The 22,076-nt window shown below is 41.7% G+C and overlaps 5 protein-coding genes across 5 annotated transcripts; all 5 read right to left on the bottom strand.

Moving 5' to 3' along the window:
• Positions 1-4,232: 4,232 nt before the first annotated feature.
• LOC121601654 lies at positions 4,233-5,300 on the bottom strand (the record flags this gene model as incomplete). The annotated part of the gene is made up of 2 exons (XM_041930472.1): positions 4,954-5,300; positions 4,233-4,896 (listed from the first exon to the last, which is right to left on the bottom strand). Coding segments are annotated over exons 1-2 (1,011 nt in total), but the record flags the coding sequence as incomplete, so codon positions are not given.
• A 291-nt stretch (positions 5,301-5,591) lies between these two features.
• Positions 5,592-8,538, bottom strand: LOC121601653. Its single transcript, XM_041930471.1, has 2 exons — positions 8,193-8,538; positions 5,592-8,101 (listed from the first exon to the last, which is right to left on the bottom strand). The coding sequence occupies exons 1-2, from the start codon at positions 8,536-8,538 to the stop codon at positions 5,592-5,594; spliced, it is 2,856 nt and encodes a 951-aa protein (XP_041786405.1).
• A 2,396-nt stretch (positions 8,539-10,934) lies between these two features.
• LOC121601643 (protein Malvolio-like) lies at positions 10,935-13,319 on the bottom strand. Its single transcript, XM_041930460.1, has 9 exons — positions 13,269-13,319; positions 13,035-13,190; positions 12,805-12,963; positions 12,462-12,674; positions 12,210-12,405; positions 11,685-11,715; positions 11,498-11,613; positions 11,328-11,419; positions 10,935-11,244 (listed from the first exon to the last, which is right to left on the bottom strand). Exons 1-9 carry the CDS (start codon positions 13,290-13,292, stop codon positions 11,179-11,181), a joined length of 1,053 nt encoding a protein of 350 aa, XP_041786394.1. The 5' UTR covers positions 13,293-13,319; the 3' UTR covers positions 10,935-11,178.
• A 2,325-nt stretch (positions 13,320-15,644) lies between these two features.
• LOC121601652 lies at positions 15,645-16,720 on the bottom strand. Its single transcript, XM_041930469.1, has 3 exons — positions 16,374-16,720; positions 15,776-16,316; positions 15,645-15,671 (listed from the first exon to the last, which is right to left on the bottom strand). Exons 1-3 carry the CDS (start codon positions 16,718-16,720, stop codon positions 15,645-15,647), a joined length of 915 nt encoding a protein of 304 aa, XP_041786403.1.
• Positions 16,721-17,011: 291 nt separating this feature from the next.
• Positions 17,012-19,958, bottom strand: LOC121601651. Its single transcript, XM_041930468.1, has 2 exons — positions 19,613-19,958; positions 17,012-19,521 (listed from the first exon to the last, which is right to left on the bottom strand). Exons 1-2 carry the CDS (start codon positions 19,956-19,958, stop codon positions 17,012-17,014), a joined length of 2,856 nt encoding a protein of 951 aa, XP_041786402.1.
• Positions 19,959-22,076: the final 2,118 nt, after the last annotated feature.

The following is a 22,076-nucleotide window of genomic DNA, read 5'->3' as shown; positions in this document are numbered from 1 at the left end:
CGAGAATTGGAGTTACAGAATGAAACTTCTTCTCATAAAGGAAGGATGTTGGTCAGCCGTGAAAGAAGAGAAACCGGAACCAATAACGGCAACTTGGAGTAAACTGGATGAGCTGGCCATGGCTCATTCATTTTAAAAAGGCGGGCAATGCAGCGGATGCATGGAAAAAATTTGAAGACTTCCATGTGAAGAAAACTATGACGACGAAGGTATCGATAATGCGAAAAATCTGTGGCTCGCGTTTAGAAAAAGATAGCGGAGAAAATTGGGCAATTACAACCAGAAAAATATCTCTATCGGAGAAACTGTGGCTATTAGATTCGGGCGCTACTTGTCACATCTCGAATGAAAGTAGTTTTTTTGAGATTTTGGATGAAACTTTGGATGAAGAAGTATGCGTAGCGAATGGAATGAAATCAAAAATCAAAAGAACGTGGATCAGGTAGGCTGATCGTGCTGGATGGAAGCGAAAATGAACGAATTGTGACGTTGAAGGATGTGCTATTCGTGCCGAGTATGAAATCGAATCTAATATCAGTGAAACGTCTAGTGCAAGAAGGATACACCATTACATTTAACCAGGCTGGTGCACAAATCCAACGTGGTGGAATAATTGGTGCAGTAGCTAAGATTTTTGGTAATTTGTTCGTATTATGCCTAGGAAGAGAAGAAAATTCAGTAGCTATGGTTAATTCAACTGATTGTATACACGTTTGGCATCGTCGTTTGGGACATGTTGGATGTCATAGTATTTCAAAAATGACGGAACTATCAAGAGGAATTATATTCAAGAATTGTACTTGTTCGGATATTTGTGAAATTTGCCTGAAAGGAAAAATGCAGCGAATTCCGTTCCCGAAGCAATCTGAACGAAAAACCAATGCAGTTATGGATTTAGTTCATACAGATATATGTGGACCTATGCGCAATGCCGGTCTCGTAGTACAGTCGTCAACTCGTACGACTTAACAACATGCCCGTCATGGGTTCAAGCCCCAAATGGACCGTGCCGCCATACGTAGGACTGACTATCCTGCTATGGGGAGATCAATAAGTCAATGAAAGCCAAACCCACAAGTAGTGTGGTACAGGCAGGCCTTGACCGGCAACGGTTGTTGAGCCAAAAGAAGAAGAAGAAGAAGATGCGCAATGCCACTTTGGGAGGAAAAAGGTATTTATTAACATTTATAGATGACTATAGCAGATATACAGTCATCTATATGTTACATAAAAAATCCGAGGCAATAAATAAATTTGAACAATATGTTGAACTAGTCAAGACTCAATTCGGCAAGAAGCCCAAAATATTACGATCTAATCGTGGTGGTGAATTTACTGGAAAGATTTTCAAGGATTTTCTTGCAAATCAGGGAATAATTCAGCAACTAACAGCCCCTTATTCCCCCCAGCAAAAGGGAGTAGCGGAAAGAAAGAATCGCACGTTAGTTGAAGTGACAAAATGTATGCTTATTGATGCAGGTTTGAACGAATGTTATTGGGGTGAAGCAATTAATACAGCAAACTATTTACAGAATCGCCTACCAAGTAAAGCTATAGAGGATACCCCGTACTATAGGTGGTTTGGACGAAAACCTGATCTTGGACACATGCGAGCATTCGGAACAGAGGTATATTGTCATGTACCAAGTATGCATCGTGGTAAATTGCATGATTAGGCGGTAAAGTTGAAAATGATGGGTTATAGTGTCGAATCAAAAGCTTATCGTTTAATATACACTACAACTGGTAAGATTACTATAAGCCGTGATGTTAAATTTATAGAATTGCACAAACACCTCAACCCAATTTAGAAAAATAAAAAAAAGAAATGAAGTAGTAGTGTCACTACTCGATAATTCTCAGGAAACTAAATTTCAACCTAATGAAAATGATGAAACTCAAGGGGATGTAATACTAACTGATAGCGAGACAGATTATGATACTATATCCGAATCGGAAGAAAATTATTCAGATGATACGTCGAATAAAGAACAATTGCGTAGATCTACAAGAGTTACACGTGGACTACCTCCAGCACGATAAGCATGTACAGTAAAACCAGAAGAAAAAGAACCACGAAATTTAAAAGAAGCTCTTGAAAGTGACGACAAAGAAGAATGGAGAAAAGCAATGCTAGACGAACTAAATGCATTGAAAACTAACGACACTTGGGATTTAGTCGAATCACCAAAAAGAAAACGTCCAATTGGATGCAAGTGGGTATATAAGATAAAACGAGATGAGAAAGGTAACATTTGTCGATACAAAGCACGATTGGTGGCAAAAGGTTTTAGTCAGCGTTATGGAGTAGATTATGATGAAGTTTTTGCACCAGTCGTTCGGCAAACTACTTTTAGGACACTCTTGTGCATTGCCGGAAAAAGGCAAATGCTTGTAAAGCAATACGACATAAAAACAGTTTTTCTACATGGCAACCTTAAGGAGGAGATTTATATGGAACAGCCACCTGGCTTTATAATTAAAGGTGATGAAAATAAGGTATGCCATTTGAAGAAAAATATGTATGGATTAAGGCAAGCAGCTAGAGTTTGGAACGATCGTTTGAATACAGTTTTACAGCAGGAAGGATTCAGTGCTTGCGATGCAGATCCATGTTTATATCAAAAATTGACGAATGACATACACTGTTATGTGTTAGTTTATGTTGATGATCTGCTAATTGCTTATGAGATTGCGAGATGGTGAGATGCTAAGATGAGACAATTACCAATCAAGTAGCTCAAGCTCGTTTGAAATAAGAAGTTTGGGTGATATTCGTTATTATCTTGGAATTGAAGTAGAGCGTAATGAAGCTGGCGATTTTTATATAAATCAGAAAAAATAAATTAACGAAGTAGTTGTATCGAGTGGATTAGAACAAGCAAAACCTTCGAACATTCCATTGGATACGGGACACGGAAAACACGAAATAGGAGAATTTCTAGAAGCCAAGATCCTGAGCCAAAAGATTTCGAAACGCACGAAAAATTATTGGATAGAACTGAAAAGGATAGTGAGGTATTTCAAAGGAACAACTGATCTTGTAGAAAATTACACCGGGTGTGAAATTAGAGGAAAACTTGTGATATTTTGGGAATTAGAAAATAACGTGTAGGCGGTTGAACTTTCACTTTGCTAATGTGTATTCACTTGTCCGTTTGAGTTCATTTGTACATGCTATAATTCATTACATAGTTCATTTCATCCTCATCTATTTCCCTGTTTATATTGTAGCCTTCAAGTGTTGTCTGTTTCTAATCCCGTTACCATAATCCCATAATTCATGCCATAATATAATTCAAATAAATATATACATAGAAATTCAAACATTCCGGCCACCAAAGAGAATTCTTTTCAAATTCCAAAAATGCCATAAATTCATATAAAGAAGTGAGCGAGCAAAGTATAAACCTGGCTGACCTTTAACACTTGACATCTCGCTAATGTCAACAAGGTTTGTTTACTATATTTCACGTGGTGAAGCTGCGCGACATTCTAACCTTTGCTGCTCAATGGGATTAGGTAGCAATGCGATCCTATTTACTGCTCTGACTATTTCCTTTCCCGTGCCTGTTCGTAGTGTAACTACTCTAACTACACCGTCTTTACCCGGATGTAAAGCAGTTATACGCCCCTTCGGCCAAACGGTAGGTGGAACGTTATCTTCCTTTACTATAACTAGCTGATTTATTTCTAGCTTGACCGGCGCATTGTTTGCGTGCCTTGCTCTGGCTTGCAGCTGCTGCAAATATTCCGGGTACCACCGGGACCAAATTCCTTGTAAATGCTTTTGCACTAATTGGTACTCTTTTAACCGTTTAGAAGAAAGCTTACTTAAATCAACCTCCGGTACTGCCTGCATACTACAACCTATCAGAAAATGAGCCGGGGTTAATGCTTCCAAATCAGTTGTTTCGTTGCATAACGGTACCAACGGGCGAGAATTAAGACATTGCTTGACTTGAGCTAAAATGGTAAGCATATGCTCCTGTGTAATGCTACTAACTCCTATTGTTTTTTGAAGGTGCTTTTTGGCCGATTTTACCGCCGCTTCCCAAAATCCCTCTCCTATCAGCCTCATCGATTTTCAGCATCTTATATATACGATGCAGTTCATGCGCTGCCCCCTTGAATGTTGTTGCATTATCTGAATGCAGTTCAGCAACCTTCCCTCTTCGCGCGACAAAACGACGTAATGCAGCCAAAAATGCAGTCGATGTGAGATCACTCACCAGTTCGATATGAACTGCCCTGGTCGCGAAGCAGACGAATATTGCGATATACGCCTTGGTGGGACTGCGATTGCGGATGGTAGACTTCAACAAGAACGGACCGCAATAATCCACCCCACTCACCGCAAACGGTCTCGTTAGTGTTACCCGCGACTCAGGCAAATCCGCTACCGCCTGTTTCACCAACGTCGGCTTGTTTCTAAAGCAAGTGTGGCACTGGTGATACACACGCTTTACCATATTTCGGCCTCCAATCAACCAAAACTTCTGCCGCAGTATGGTTAACATTGCTTGTGGTCCGGCGTGCATCTCCTGCTGATGGACCCTTTCTGCCAATAGCACTGACAGACGATGTGATGCTGCAAGGACTGTCGGATGCTTCGTTGCCTCCGGGATGTTGGCATTACCTAGCCGGCCACCGACACGTAACACACCCTGTGCGTCGATGTATCGGGACAACCACTTCAGCTTCGATCTCGCACTAACCTGCTTCCCTCGTTGTAGGTCGACCAGCTCTTCCGCGAACGACTCCTGTTGTGCTACCTGCCACAAACGCAGCTCGGCTTGCTGTAGCTCCACTGCTGTAAGCGGTGGAACGGAGTGCAGCAACGTCTTGATGTCCGCCTTTGTCTTAACGCGCTTGCACGATGATGCCTTGGTTGCCCTAAGCGTTGTGATGAACCGCAAGCAGAAACCCACGACTCTCCGTAACTTGCCATACCTTGAGTATTTGGCGAACAGTATCACAGTGCTAAAATCACACATCGTAGATGTAGTGACAATGTGGGAGACTGCCAGTCGCTCTTCGATGTCAACCTCGCCTTCCTTCATCGCCGGTTGATCATGGGGCCACTTCTCTTGTCCGTAGGACAACCAACTCGGCCCATGCCACCAACGTGAACACTGCACCAATTCTTCCGGATTCAGCCCGCGCGAGATGTCATCCGCTGGGTTATCAACTCCAGGAACATGACGCCAGCTGGAGATACGCGTTTCTTCCTTTATTTGTGCCACCCTGTTGGCCACAAATGGTTTCCAGCGACGCGGTGATGAGTTCAGCCAGTGCATTACTGTCATCGAATCTGTCCAACAGATAGCCGTAGCTGACACCTTGAGTGCAGAAACCACCTTCTGAAAAAGGTGTACTGCTAGCCGTGCTGCACACAACTCCAACCGGGCGATTGAGTTCGTATTTGCTAACGCTACCACCTTGGACTTGGCAGCTAGTAATCTGACCTGGATGCCTCTTGCGGATACTGCTCGTACATAACAGCATGCTCCATATGCTCCTTGTGAAGCATCAGCGAATGCATGTAGCTGCAGGTCTTCTGTGCCGGATTGTGAAACAAACCGAGGCACTCATAATTCGCGTAGCGAGTACAATGTATTGTGCAGCTTTCTCCATTCCTCTTGAAGGTCAATTGGTAGTGATCGATCCCAATCTAGCGTTTTACCGTCTTGCTTCAACCCCCATAATCGCTGCAGAAACATTTTGGCAAGTATTACCGTTGGCCCTAGTAGGCCTAGGGGAACGAAGATTCTGGCCGTGTAAGACAAGACCAAACTTCGCGTAAGCTCTCGAGCTGGTGGTGGAAGGTCGACTCTGAATCGTAGCATGTCGTTAGACGGTTCCCAAACCCAGCCCAATGTTGAAATCGCTTGATCTTCTTGCCAGTGTAGAAGTGGTTTGATCGCTAGATCGTCGCTCGGAACTCCTTCAAGCGCTTCGGAGACATTCGATGCCCACTTCTTCAAGAGGAAACCTGCCGATTCAAGCATTTGCGAAATTTGCGTTCGCATTCCAACGGCCTCTACTACATCATCTGCTCCTGTCAACAAATCATCCACATAAAAATCATGTAGCACTGAGTCGACTGCCAAAGGGTATTGTTGTTTGTGGTCGTGCGCAATTTGTTGTAGCGTTCGAGTGGCTAGAAATGGTGCTGTTGCGGTACCGTAGGTCACCGTTTGCAACTCATACGTGGAAATGGGATCGGAGGGACATTCACAGAAGCGTATGCGCAATAGATTTAGATCGTTTTCACAATGACGAATCTGCCGGTACATTTTCTCTACGTCTGCCACTATTGCGACAGCGTGTTTTCGAAAGCGTAGGATGATTGTAAGCAGATCATCCTGCACTGTTGGACCAATCAGCAGAGTATCGTTTAGCGAGTAGCCAGATGTTGTTTTGCAGGATGCATCAAAAACAACACGCACCTTGGTTGTTGTACTGGTCTCTTTGACTACCGCGTGATGTGGAATGTAGCAATGTGGTTTGTTGTCATCAACGGGTTCCGTGAGTTTGACCATGTGTCCCAACGACTCATACTCTCTCATAAATTTAATATATTCCCTTTCCATTTCAGGATTGGCCTTCAGTCGACGTTCTACACCCAGTAAACGACGATCTGCTATCTCTCTTGACAAACCCAGCGTTCTTTCTGGTTTGGGGCTTCGCGGCAAGGACACAATGTAGCGACCTTGTGCATTACGGCTCGTGGTAGCTACGTAATGTTTTTCGCACATGTCCTCCTCAATTGACAAGGCAGGATTCTCCATGATACTCTCAGCCTCCCAAAACCGCTGGAGCAAGCTTTCGATGGCACCTTCGTTGGCGGCCGTGTGACACAATCGTAGATTGGAGCCAGCAAGTTGGGAAGTATTCCCCGAGACCGCCCATCCAAACGCAGTTTCTATCAGCCATGGCCTTCCGTTACCCAGTGACTGTTTCCTTCCTGTGTGTATCTTCCAGAACGTGTTTCCACCGATTACAACATCGACCTTTCCCGGAACGTGGAAAGACGAGTCTGCCAACTGTACGTTCGGGATGTTCCATTTCGCAATATTTAAGGGAATTGTTGGAATTTCAGCCGACGGAGTCTTGAGCACTAGAAATTCCATTGACGAATGAAAGTCTTCTCCTAGCGATCGAACGGTCGCTGTGATGGAACCCTTCACGTGCTGTTTGATTTGCCCTATACCCGATACAGCAATGCTTACTTTGGGAAGCGGTGTCAACAGTCGATGGGCCATAGATTCGGAGATAAAGTTGCACATTGATCCGGAATCTAATAGTGCTCGTGCTGTATGTTTATTGCCGTGATCATCGACCAGTTGTAGTTGGACTGTTTCCAGCAGAACCACTTCATCATCCGACTGCGCAGCCATTGTGACAATTGGCGTTACGTGCAGCAAGGAGTGATGGCGTGCGTTGCACGTAGTGCATTTAAACGCGGAACGACAATCCCTCACATGGTGACTGCGATTGAGGCAGTTCCAACATAGTCGCTCACGGGTGGCTACTTCACGGCGTTGCTGTACGTCCTTTCGCAAGAATGCAGGACAATTGCGCAGATTGTGAAGCTCTGCACAACCCAAAACACACTGTTGAGCTGAAACATTCGGCGAAGCTCTCCTTGCAGTTGCAGCATTGCCCACAATTCTCGGCCTATGGTCGGATACCCTTCTGTTGCCGGCCACCATTCTCAAACTGCCGTCACTGTTATTGGAAAACTCGCGCGATGATTTTAATATTCGTACACGATCTTGCAAAAAGTGTACTAATTCCTTGTACTTATCTTTTTTATGTTGCGCTGAGTGGTTCTCCCATGCCAGAATGGTCGACGAATCCAGCTTCATCAGAAGCAGGTTGGCGAGTGGCATGTCCCAGGTGTCCACCGGTTCGTCGAGCTTCTTCAGACCGTTCACGTGCCGCGTGAATTCATCGACGAGCAGCGCCAAATCGTCCACGTTGTCACAGCTCACTGCTGGCAGGTGATGAATCTTCCGATAGTACTCCCGGATCAGCGTACGCGGATTGTCGTACCGCTTCAGCAAGGCAGCCCACGTCACCTCGTAATTGTCTGCTGTCAACGTGGTGTGCTCAAAAAAGCAAACCAACCTCGCCCTTCAACGAGGACAGCAGATATTGCAGCTTCATTATGTTCGGTATCTCACTGGCACTGTCGATCATCGCCACAAATCGGTCACGGAACGTTAACCACTTGGTGGAATCGCCATCGAACGTAGGCAATTCGATTTTTGGAAGCCGCAAATTCACTGCACCTATTGAACTATTGAGCACTGAACTATTGAGTGTCGAGCTCGCTAATAGCATCGACTCATTCGACATATTTTGCGCGGCCGTAGGAGGTGGTTGCTTTCGTAGAAGAAAGCCCTTAACGCGACGATACCGTGTATCCATATCACACCGCTCACTTACACTCGCATCTGTGGCCTCCTCATCGAGTTCCATCACTTTTGCATTTGCCTGGTATTTCACACACTGGTATTTCACTGGCATTTTCCTCGATGTAGCCGATCGTAGACTGTTCGATACTTTTCACCAATTCGACCGCTTGATGCCTTTTCAGTTGCACCGATTTCAACTTCTTCTCCATTTTTATTTTAAAAATTGGCGCGAAAGTTCACTGACTTCGCACAGCTTGCACGAAAGTTGTACGCAACGACGATCACGATTGGCGCGAGCTTGATGCGCTGATGGTTGCTTACAAGGATGGCGGTTTTCGCAATGGTTCCAACGGTCGGCGTCACTTTTCTCACGAACTAGAATACGCACGCACGAAATGTTTTATCCACACGGAAAAAACGAAACAAGAATCACAGCACACTAAAGTCAGATTTTCCCGTGATAGCGGGGCAACCCACGTTGTGGTTTGCGCAACACAACGGATAGCAAACGAATTAGTCCACGCTTTGGTTCACACCAACGGTCACGGAGTGCCGTTTTTCCAAAAATTAAGGCCACGTAGTGCCCGTACACAAATTTTCACTGCACGTAGTGCTTCCTTTCACGATCCGGTTCGAAGGACCAAATGTAGAAAATTACACCGGGTGTGAAATTAGAGGAAAACTTGTGATATTTTGGGAATTAGAAAATAACGTGTAAGCGGTTGAACTTTCACTTTGCTAATGTGTATTCACTTGTCCGTTTGAGTTCATTTGTACATGCTCTAATTCATTACATGGTTCATCTCATCCTCATCTATTTCCCTGGTTATATTGTAGCCTTCAAGTGTTGTCTGTTTCTAATCCCGTTATCATAATCCCATAATTCATGCCATAATAAAATTTAATTCAAATAAATATAAACATAGAAATTCAAACAGATCTAAAGTTTCGTCTTTCCGATTGCAATACAGATTCTGGACTTTTTGGCTACGCAGATGCAGATTGGGCGGAATGCAGAGTTGATCGGAAATCAAACAGCGGATACATATTTAAATTTTGTGGTGGAACAATATCTTGGAGTTGTAGAAAACAGACCTGTGTTGCGGTTGATAAGAAGCAGAATTTATTTCGTTATCTGAAGCGTCACAAAATGAAATTTGGCTACAAAATTTGTTGAAAAATCTTGGAGAAGAACATTTAAAAATTATCATGTATGAAGATAATCAAAGCTGTTAGCAGATGTTAGAATCAGAGAAATATAGCAATCGGACGAAACACATTGATACTAGGTACCACTTTGCGAAACATTTGAAGAAACTCGGGATAGTGAAATTTGTGTATTGTCCGACTGAAGAAATGCTTGCTGACATGTTAACGAAACCAATATCGAGAATCCGCATCCAGACTCTGTGAGGATTGTGTGGTTTAGTATATTAATAAATTGTACAAAATAAATTGTTCCGTAATTTTCCGTAACCGTATTAATGAGTGATATTTGCATCAAGTTAGGATAGATAAGAACAATTTTAACAACCCTATTTTAACATAAACAATAAACAATAAACAATAAACAATAAACAATAAACAATAAACAATAAACAATAAACAATAAACAATAAACAATAAACAATAAACAATAAACAATAAACAATAAACAATAAACAATAAACAATAAACAATAAACAATAAACAATAAACAATAAACAATAAACAATAAACAATAAACAATAAACAATAAACAATAAACAATAAACAATAAACAATAAACAATAAACAATAAACAATAAACAATAAACAATAAACAATAAACAATAAACAATAAACAATAAACAATAAACAATAAACAATAAACAATAAACAATAAACAATAAACAATAAACAATAAACAATAAACAATAAACAATAAACAATAAACAATAAACAATAAACATAAACAATAAACAATAAACAATAAACAATAAACAATAAACAATAAACAATAAACAATAAACAATAAACAATAAACAATAAACAATAAACAATAAACAATAAACAATAAACAATAAACAATAAACAATAAACAATAAACAATAACAATAAACAATAAACAATAAACAATAAACAATAAACAATAAACAATAAACAATAAACAATAAACAATAAACAATAAACAATAAACAATAAACAATAAACAATAAACTTTTAGTAGAGAAAGTTCTGGACTAACTGACGATGCCTAACACCCTGGATGAGCAGGATAACAGAAAAAATAGGGTAGATCGAGATCGATGGGTAGTTGGACCAGCGGAATCCACATGAAGATGCATGTGAGCGTGTTGAAAGATACAGGTTTCCTCTTCACCTGTATTTCGTTATGCATTCATTTTTTGTCAGGCTACACAAGTAGCGTTTTGCCATCGTCGAAAATGTAGTTGAAAAAAAAACATGCTCTCTCGTTTTGGCACACACGAAAGTTTTCCAATAACTTCCTTTTTGTTGATTGGGTAAAGAAAAACTACACTGGATGAATGATGGTAACGTAAAAGTATGTTTTATTTTATTAACAGTTTATAATTCAAAATTAATTTATTTCAATGAATAGCCCAATACGTTTTACTTTCAGTTGCTGTACATCCGTTATGAATCCACGAAAAAAGAAGAAACATTATCATAATTGTAACTACTTAGTCGCAACATCTCATATCAGTACGATTTCTAGTCACATCTAGTACATTCTCTGTATTGCAAAAAAACATTCCTTTATTATTACGCTTTACATTCCATTGCCATTCAGATTTGAAAACAAATGGCTATTATCCAAAACAAACCGCTTTATAACCTAAAAGAGAAAAAAATGTTTTTCTTTTTTTGTTCAGGAGGAAGTATATCTTATATAATATATCACGAAATAATGAAACTTACCCAATTTGAAGCTACTGCTTTATTTCCTAAATTTACCATCATATGCAATAGAAGATACAAATTAAAAGCTATGTAAAACATACCGAAAAAAACTGGAAAAAACGCAAGAAATTTATCTGTGTCAATATGTCTGTGTTAAAGTTAAATCAGTAAAGCATTGATTAACTTACCAACGCTAAAGATCATCAAAGGCGTTAAATTTACTTGCTCTAAATTGGCCACAATAAAATAAAGGTTTATACCAATAACAGTAAAACTGAGTGTGATAGAAATATTTTTTTCAAGTCTGCAAAACGGAAAGGTATAACAATATTTTAAATCATAATTAACAACATAAGGTGTAATATATAAGCTTACCTGCCATTCACAAAGTCTTCTTTCATCAATGCTATTTAATATATAGAAAAGAGATAGCAATCATGAAGTACAGATATATTACATGGTCGTGACGGATAATCCGTAGTGAAATAGCGGAAAAAAACAAAGTACGACTCCGTATTAAAATCGAATTTGATTCTGCAACGAAGATACAGAGTACGATTGTGTCCGATTGGGTCCGATCTAGACTCTTCCGTGACCAGTCTCTCCCTCCCCCAATATTTATGTCATAAAAAAATTCTCGTACGTGCTCAATCGACGTTTTATCGTGGACTCGATGAGTCCGAACGATTCCGGCCAATTCCGACCGATTCCAGACGAGTACATCCCATTCCGGAATCAAATCCTTCTGTGATGCATGCCCAACCCTCTCCCCACTTAATTGTTAGAGTCACTTCGAATTGGATCAATCCGACTAAGCTCGGAATCGGATCAATCCGACTCTTAAAAAAACTGACCCATAATTATTACATATTTGGAAATATTATTCATAAAACAACATACCTACACTTGAAGAAAAGGCGACTGTAGGTATCGCAGCGAATGGAAGCTGTAAAGCCATCACGGCATTCAATATATCGTTCATTTTAGTTAAATCTTCCAATCTACTGAAGAAAGCAACATAAAACGCAGGCATAATTGCCACTGTTCTGGTGAACAATACACGTTTCCAACGTGCCCATTGCAGGTTAAGAAAACCCTGTAAGATAATGTTGTGTTAGATTAATAAATTCTTTGAACGATCACCAAGTTTACCTCCATAGCAAATTGTCCTGCGTATGTGCCAGTCATGGTAGAACTTTGTCCGGCTGCTAGTATACCAATAGCCCACACGTACATCGATAGTCCACCATAAAAACATCCAAGTACTAATCCGCCTTTATAAATGTTGATATCGGCTGTATAATTATTTGCTATAAATGCAGATATAATGTCATCCCCAAATGATGAATTACTGCAAGCGTCAATCTATAAAAGTTATTTGAAAACATTTTGGAACTGCATCATGTGGTGTGTACTAAATTATCAGCTACTGCTTTTATTTTTTACGAAGTTTTAAAGCACTCGCTTTACGGAAGTTTAGTTGCAGTCTACTTACCACGTCTTGATTAGTCTTTCCATACACATCATGAGCGAAAACGGACACTACAAACACGTTAATGACAAAGGATACCGCAAGGGCAATCGATGCTTCTATAAAGTAATAACGATTTGCTTTTTTCACTTCCTTAACATCGTTTCGATTGATCGCACGAGACTTAAAAGAAAAAAAAACTCTACAATTATTTCAAATCTTTGGTCGGGCTGCATTGAATGTATATTTTTTACCTTTACAAGCGCTGAATGTAAATATAAGTTGTGCGGCATGATAACGGCACCGATTATACCCACAGCCTGCAGCAGTGTACCGGGACGGTAATCAGAAGACCAAGGTAGGAACATTCCTTCAATTACACTGATTTGCGGTATATCAGTAACGATGTACTATGGCACAAAAAAAATAATGTGATTTACGTTTTACGCCTGTTTCATTTTCTTTTATACGTATTGAAAAATGATTACCTGATAACCAAACGATACGGCCATTGTAGTGATCAAAAATCCAAAAATAGTTCCAGACGTCTCAGTTTGTACTTATCCAAAAACAAGAAGGAAAGTGTATCTAATACAGTTATCAAAACCCCTATGTACAATGGTATTCTAAAAAAACAAAAGTAGTTTGTTATTATTATTTTATTTTTGTTGACGCCTTACGGTAGGCAATGTGCATGGCACAATTAGAATTAGGACAACTAGGATAATTAGTACAGAAAGGATTAGATCGTAATTATAAATAAGAAGAATTAGAAGAGCAGTGAATTTGAAAGGGAATAAACAATAGCACTTCAAACCTCGGCGAGATAACAACCTTATTTACAACGATTGAGAAAGCGTCATTAATTTTATTAGTATCATTAGTTTATCGTTAGAAGTTTATAATTGTTGTTCTTCTCTTCTTCTTCGGCACTATAATTGTTGCCGGTCAAGGCCTGCCTGTGCCCACAAGTGAAGTGGGCTTGGCTTTCAGTGACTTTTTGTTACCATAGCAGAATAGTCAGTCCTACGTATGGGGGTACGGTCTATTCGGGGCTTGAACTCATGACGGGCATGTTGTTCTTACAATTAAAACAAATAATAGAATGAGGAATTGTGTAGACGGGAAAAAATTTGGAAGAATGAGAGATTGATGTCGAATAATTGGTAAGGTTAGGTAAATCGATGACAGTGCTCCTAAAAATGGATCAATCTGACCGTATAATGTACAATGCGAAATGCTAAGAAGGGGTTTATAGCGTAAATACCCAGCGGAACAAAAGTGGAAAGCTTGGAGCAAAATAATCGTTTTTCTCCCTCTATCCTTTATACCGCGCTTGCTTGCACTCATGCGCAAGCGCTCGAATATACCACCACGCAAAAAATGAGACCCCAAATTCTGAGTGATTCAGGCCAAGGGGTATGACGAAGCTTGAGGAAGCTAGGAGAAACGCGCTGCGATGAGAGCTCGCATTCTGTTTTACACGCGCGCTTCACTAACACCAATACAAATACCGTGCTTTGACGAGCCGTCTGTGAATGTGTGTGTTTTCTTCCAGCGAGCTCAACAACTTGGAGCTGCTCGTCACATCGTGTTGTCTCGCTTACACTACAGCATCGAACCATCGCTCCGTATATCACCCCTCTTACACGTACAAAACCACCAGTACAGCGCGACGCTTTGCCGGAGATGGTTGTGCGCGTTTTGTTCTAAGTCCCGCGCGCAGTGTTTGTGTGCTTGTGCGCATTTCGTTCAAAGTCTCGTGCGCCGGTGTGTTTTGGTAAAGTGTGAAGTGAATAAACAATGTTCACAGACGCACATGCAGTGCGTGCATCAACAGGCAAGAATTTGCTGAACAGAGGCAACGCAGATTGTCGACAAGTTTCCCGCAGCCTGGCTCGACCCGGTACTTTACAGTATGACGCCATTCGTGAGTATGAAGGATTCTAAATGTGTTGTGAAAGTGTACTTTATGTTTCAATAAAGTGTTTAATGAAATAAAAAATGACCGTGTTTGTGTTTGTTGTTTGAATAAGTGCGTATTTGCGATCGTGTCTATGCATGAAAGAAAACGAGAAACGAAAGAAACAAATATCTTTGGATGTGTTGGTAGCATGATTGGAAAGAACACGAACACTTTGAGAACTGCTCAATGGGATTAGGTAGCAATGCGATCCTATTTACTGCTCTGACTATTTCCTTTCCCGTGCCTGTTCGTAGTGTAACTACTCTAACTACACCGTCTTTACCCGGATGTAAAGCAGTTATACGCCCCTTCGGCCAAACGGTAGGTGGAACGTTATCTTCCTTTACTATAACTAGCTGATTTATTTCTAGCTTGACCGGCGCATTGTTTGCGTGCCTTGCTCTGGCTTGCAGCTGCTGCAAATATTCCGGGTACCACCGGGACCAAATTCCTTGTAAATGCTTTTGCACTAATTGGTACTCTTTTAACCGTTTGGAAGAAAGCTTACTTAAATCAACCTCCGGTACTGCCTGCATACTACAACCTATCAGAAAATGAGCCGGGGTTAATGCTTCCAAATCAGTTGTTTCGTCGCATAACGGTACCAACGGGCGAGAATTAAGACATTGCTTGACTTGAGCTAAAATGGTAAGCATATGCTCCTGTGTAATGCTACTAACTCCTATTGTTTTTTGAAGGTGCTTTTTGGCCGATTTTACCGCCGCTTCCCAAAATCCCTCTCCTATCAGCCTCATCGATTTTCAGCATCTTATATATACGATGCAGTTCATGCGCTGCCCCCTTGAATGTTGTTGCATTATCTGAATGCAGTTCAGCAACCTTCCCTCTTCGCGCGACAAAACGACGTAATGCAGCCAAAAATGCAGTCGATGTGAGATCACTCACCAGTTCGATATGAACTGCCCTGGTCGCAAAGCAGACGAATATTGCGATATACGCCTTGGTGGGACTGCGATTGCGGATGGTAGACTTCAACAAGAACGGACCGCAATAATCCACCCCACTCACCGCAAACGGTCTCGTTAGTGTTACCCGCGACTCAGGCAAATCCGCTACCGCCTGTTTCACCAACGTCGGCTTGTTTCTAAAGCAAGTGTGGCACTGGTGATACACACGCTTTACCATATTTCGGCCTCCAATCAACCAAAACTTCTGCCGCAGTATGGTTAACATTGCTTGTGGTCCGGCGTGCATCTCCTGCTGATGGACCCTTTCTGCCAATAGCACTGACAGACGATGTGATGCTGCAAGGACTGTCGGATGCTTCGTTGCCTCCGGGATGTTGGCATTACCTAGCCGGCCACCGACACGTAACACACCCTGTGCGTCGATGTATCGGGACAACCACTTCAGCTTCGATCTCGCACTAACCTGCTTCCCTCGTTGTAGGTCGACCAGCTCTTCCGCGAACGACTCCTGTTGTGCTACCTGCCACAAACGCAGCTCGGCTTGCTGTAGCTCCACTGCTGTAAGCGGTGGAACGGAGTGCAGCAACGTCTTGATGTCCGCCTTTGTCTTAACGCGCTTGCACGATGATGCCTTGGTTGCCCTAAGCGTTGTGATGAACCGCAAGCAGAAACCCACGACTCTCCGTAACTTGCCATACCTTGAGTATTTGGCGAACAGTATCACAGTGCTAAAATCACACATCGTAGATGTAGTGACAATGTGCGAGACTGCCAGTCGCTCTTCGATGTCAACCTCGCCTTCCTTCATCGCCGGTTGATCATGGGGCCACTTCTCTTGTCCGTAGGACAACCAACTCGGCCCATGCCACCAACGTGAACACTGCACCAATTCTTCCGGATTCAGCCCGCGCGAGATGTCATCCGCTGGGTTATCAACTCCAGGAACATGACGCCAGCTGGAGATACGCGTTTCTTCCTTTATTTGTGCCACCCTGTTGGCCACAAATGGTTTCCAGCGACGCGGTGATGAGTTCAGCCAGTGCATTACTGTCATCGAATCTGTCCAACAGATAGCCGTAGCTGACACCTTGAGTGCAGAAACCACCTTCTGAAAAAGGTGTACTGCTAGCCGTGCTGCACACAACTCCAACCGGGCGATTGAGTTCGTATTTGCTAACGCTACCACCTTGGACTTGGCAGCTAGTAATCTGACCTGGATGCCTCTTGCGGATACTGCTCGTACATAACAGCATGCTCCATATGCTCCTTGTGAAGCATCAGCGAATGCATGTAGCTGCAGGTCTTCTGTGCCGGATTGTGAAACAAACCGAGGCACTCATAATTCGCGTAGCGAGTACAATGTATTGTGCAGCTTTCTCCATTCCTCTTGAAGGTCAATTGGTAGTGATCGATCCCAATCTAGCGTTTTACCGTCTTGCTTCAACCCCCATAATCGCTGCAGAAACATTTTGGCAAGTATTACCGTTGGCCCTAGTAGGCCTAGGGGATCGAAGATTCTGGCCGTGTAAGACAAGACCAAACTTCGCGTAAGCTCTCGAGCTGGTGGTGGAAGGTCGACTCTGAATCGTAGCATGTCGTTAGACGGTTCCCAAACCCAGCCCAATGTTGAAATCGCTTGATCTTCTTGCCAGTGTAGAAGTGGTTTGATCGCTAGATCGTCGCTCGGAACTCCTTCAAGCGCTTCGGAGACATTCGATGCCCACTTCTTCAAGAGGAAACCTGCCGATTCAAGCATTTGCGAAATTTGCGTTCGCATTCCAACGGCCTCTACTACATCATCTGCTCCTGTCAACAAATCATCCACATAAAAATCATGTAGCACTGGGTCGACTGCCAAAGGGTATTGTTGTTTGTGGTCGTGCGCAATTTGTTGTAGCGTTCGAGTGGCTAGAAATGGTGCTGTTGCGGTACCGTAGGTCACCGTTTGCAACTCATACGTGGAAATGGGATCGGAGGGACATTCACAGAAGCGTATGCGCAATAGATTTAGATCGTTTTCACAATGACGAATCTGCCGGTACATTTTCTCTACGTCTGCCACTATTGCGACAGCGTGTTTTCGAAAGCGTAGGATGATTGTAAGCAGATCATCCTGCACTGTTGGACCAATCAGCAGAGTATCGTTTAGCGAGTAGCCAGATGTTGTTTTGCAGGATGCATCAAAAACAACACGCACCTTGGTTGTTGTACTGGTCTCTTTGACTACCGCGTGATGTGGAATGTAGCAATGTGGTTTGTTGTCATCAACGGGTTCCGTGAGTTTGACCATGTGTCCCAACGACTCATACTCTCTCATAAATTTAATATATTCCCTTTCCATTTCAGGATTGGCCTTCAGTCGACGTTCTACACCCAGTAAACGACGATCTGCTATCTCTCTTGACAAACCCAGCGTTCTTTCTGGTTTGGGGCTTCGCGGCAAGGACACAATGTAGCGACCTTGTGCATTACGGCTCGTGGTAGCTACGTAATGTTTTTCGCACATGTCCTCCTCAATTGACAAGGCAGGATTCTCCATGATACTCTCAGCCTCCCAAAACCGCTGGAGCAAGCTTTCGATGGCACCTTCGTTGGCGGCCGTGTGACACAATCGTAGATTGGAGCCAGCAAGTTGGGAAGTATTCCCCGAGACCGCCCATCCAAACGCAGTTTCTATCAGCCATGGCCTTCCGTTACCCAGTGACTGTTTCCTTCCTGTGTGTATCTTCCAGAACGTGTTTCCACCGATTACAACATCGACCTTTCCCGGAACGTGGAAAGACGAGTCTGCCAACTGTACGTTCGGGATGTTCCATTTCGCAATATTTAAGGGAATTGTTGGAATTTCAGCCGACGGAGTCTTGAGCACTAGAAATTCCATTGACGAATGAAAGTCTTCTCCTAGCGATCGAACGGTCGCTGTGATGGAACCCTTCACGTGCTGTTTGATTTGCCCTATACCCGATACAGCAATGCTTACTTTGGGAAGCGGTGTCAACAGTCGATGGGCCATAGATTCGGAGATAAAGTTGCACATTGATCCGGAATCTAATAGTGCTCGTGCTGTATGTTTATTGCCGTGATCATCGACCAGTTGTAGTTGGACTGTTTCCAGCAGAACCACTTCATCATCCGACTGCGCAGCCATTGTGACAATTGGCGTTACGTGCAGCAAGGAGTGATGGCGTGCGTTGCACGTAGTGCATTTAAACGCGGAACGACAATCCCTCACATGGTGACTGCGATTGAGGCAGTTCCAACATAGTCGCTCACGGGTGGCTACTTCACGGCGTTGCTGTACGTCCTTTCGCAAGAATGCAGGACAATTGCGCAGATTGTGAAGCTCTGCACAACCCAAAACACACTGTTGAGCTGAAACATTCGGCGAAGCTCTCCTTGCAGTTGCAGCATTGCCCACAATTCTCGGCCTATGGTCGGATACCCTTCTGTTGCCGGCCACCATTCTCAAACTGCCGTCACTGTTATTGGAAAACTCGCGCGATGATTTTAATATTCGTACACGATCTTGCAAAAAGTGTACTAATTCCTTGTACTTATCTTTTTTATGTTGCGCTGAGTGGTTCTCCCATGCCAGAATGGTCGACGAATCCAGCTTCATCAGAAGCAGGTTGGCGAGTGGCATGTCCCAGGTGTCCACCGGTTCGTCGAGCTTCTTCAGACCGTTCACATGCCGCGTGAATTCATCGACGAGCAGCGCCAAATCGTCCACGTTGTCACAGCTCACTGCTGGCAGGTGATGAATCTTCCGATAGTACTCCCGGATCAGCGTACGCGGATTGTCGTACCGCTTCAGCAAGGCAGCCCACGTCACCTCGTAATTGTCTGCTGTCAACGTGGTGTGCTCAAAAAAGCAAACCAACCTCGCCCTTCAACGAGGACAGCAGATATTGCAGCTTCATTATGTTCGGTATCTCACTGGCACTGTCGATCATCGCCACAAATCGGTCACGGAACGTTAACCACTTGGTGGAATCGCCATCGAACGTAGGCAATTCGATTTTTGGAAGCCGCAAATTCACTGCACCTATTGAACTATTGAGCACTGAACTATTGAGTGTCGAGCTCGCTAATAGCATCGACTCATTCGACATATTTTGCGCGGCCGTAGGAGGTGGTTGCTTTCGTAGAAGAAAGCCCTTAACGCGACGATACCGTGTATCCATATCACACCGCTCACTTACACTCGCATCTGTGGCCTCCTCATCGAGTTCCATCACTTTTGCATTTGCCTGGTATTTCACACACTGGTATTTCACTGGCATTTTCCTCGATGTAGCCGATCGTAGACTGTTCGATACTTTTCACCAATTCGACCGCTTGATGCCTTTTCAGTTGCACCGATTTCAACTTCTTCTCCATTTTTATTTTAAAAATTGGCGCGAAAGTTCACTGACTTCGCACAGCTTGCACGAAAGTTGTACGCAACGACGATCACGATTGGCGCGAGCTTGATGCGCTGATGGTTGCTTACAAGGATGGCGGTTTTCGCAATGGTTCCAACGGTCGGCGTCACTTTTCTCACGAACTAGAATACGCACGCACGAAATGTTTCATCCACACGGAAAAAACGAAACAAGAATCACAGCACACTAAAGTCAGATTTTCCCGTGATAGCGGGGCAACCCACGTTGTGGTTTGCGCAACACAACGGATAGCAAACGAATTAGTCCACGCTTTGGTTCACACCAACGGTCACGGAGTGCCGTTTTTCCAAAAATTAAGGCCACGTAGTGCCCGTACACAAATTTTCACTGCACGTAGTGCTTCCTTTCACGATCCGGTTCGAAGGACCAAATGTAGAAAATTACACCGGGTGTGAAATTAGAGGAAAACTTGTGATATTTTGGGAATTAGAAAATAACGTGTAAGCGGTTGAACTTTCACTTTGCTAATGTGTATTCACTTGTCCGTTTGAGTTCATTTGTACATGCTCTAATTCATTACATGGTTCATCTCATCCTCATCTATTTCCCTGGTTATATTGTAGCCTTCAAGTGTTGTCTGTTTCTAATCCCGTTATCATAATCCCATAATTCATGCCATAATAAAATTTAATTCAAATAAATATAAACATAGAAATTCAAACAGATCTAAAGTTTCGTCTTTCCGATTGCAATACAGATTCTGGACTTTTTGGCTACGCAGATGCAGATTGGGCGGAATGCAGAGTTGATCGGAAATCAAACAGCGGATACATATTTAAATTTTGTGGTGGAACAATATCTTGGAGTTGTAGAAAACAGACCTGTGTTGCGGTTGATAAGAAGCAGAATTTATTTCGTTATCTGAAGCGTCACAAAATGAAATTTGGCTACAAAATTTGTTGAAAAATCTTGGAGAAGAACATTTAAAAATTATCATGTATGAAGATAATCAAAGCTGTTAGCAGATGTTAGAATCAGAGAAATATAGCAATCGGACGAAACACATTGATACTAGGTACCACTTTGCGAAACATTTGAAGAAACTCGGGATAGTGAAATTTGTGTATTGTCCGACTGAAGAAATGCTTGCTGACATGTTAACGAAACCAATATCGAGAATCCGCATCCAGACTCTGTGAGGATTGTGTGGTTTAGTATATTAATAAATTGTACAAAATAAATTGTTCCGTAATTTTCCGTAACCGTATTAATGAGTGATATTTGCATCAAGTTAGGATAGATAAGAACAATTTTAACAACCCTATTTTAACATAAACAATAAACAATAAACATAAACAATAACAATAAACAATAAACAATAACAATAAACAATAAACAATAAACAATAAACAATAAACAATAAACAATAAACAATAAACAATAAACAATAAACAATAAAATAACAATAAACAATAAACAATAAACAATAAACAATAAACAATAAACAATAAACAATAAACAATAAACAATAAACAATAAACAATAACACAATAAACAATAAACAATAAACAATAAACAATAACAATAAACAATAAACAATAAACAATAAACAATAAACAATAAACAATAAACAATAAACAATAAACAATAAACAATAAACAATAAACAATAAACAATAAACAATAAACAATAAACAATAAACAATAAACAATAAACAATAAACATAAACAATAAACAATAAACAATAAAACAATAAACAATAAACAATAAACAATAAACAATAAACAATAAACAATAAACAATAAACAATAAACAATAACAATAAACAATAAACAATAAACAATAAACAATAAACAATAAACAATAAACAATAAACAATAAACAATAAACAATAAACAATAAACAATAAACAATAAACAATAAACACATAAACAATAAACAATAAACAATAAACAATAAACAATAAACAATAAACAATAAACAATAAACAATAAACTTTTAGTAGAGAAAGTTCTG

The sequence above is a fragment of the Anopheles merus genome, unplaced genomic scaffold (genome assembly GCF_017562075.2).
Source record: "Anopheles merus strain MAF unplaced genomic scaffold, AmerM5.1 LNR4000135, whole genome shotgun sequence".
In the NCBI taxonomy this organism is placed as follows: domain Eukaryota; kingdom Metazoa; phylum Arthropoda; class Insecta; order Diptera; family Culicidae; genus Anopheles; species Anopheles merus.
The sequence above is the reverse complement of the archived record's forward strand: the minus strand, read 5'-3'. Positions and strand labels throughout refer to the sequence as shown.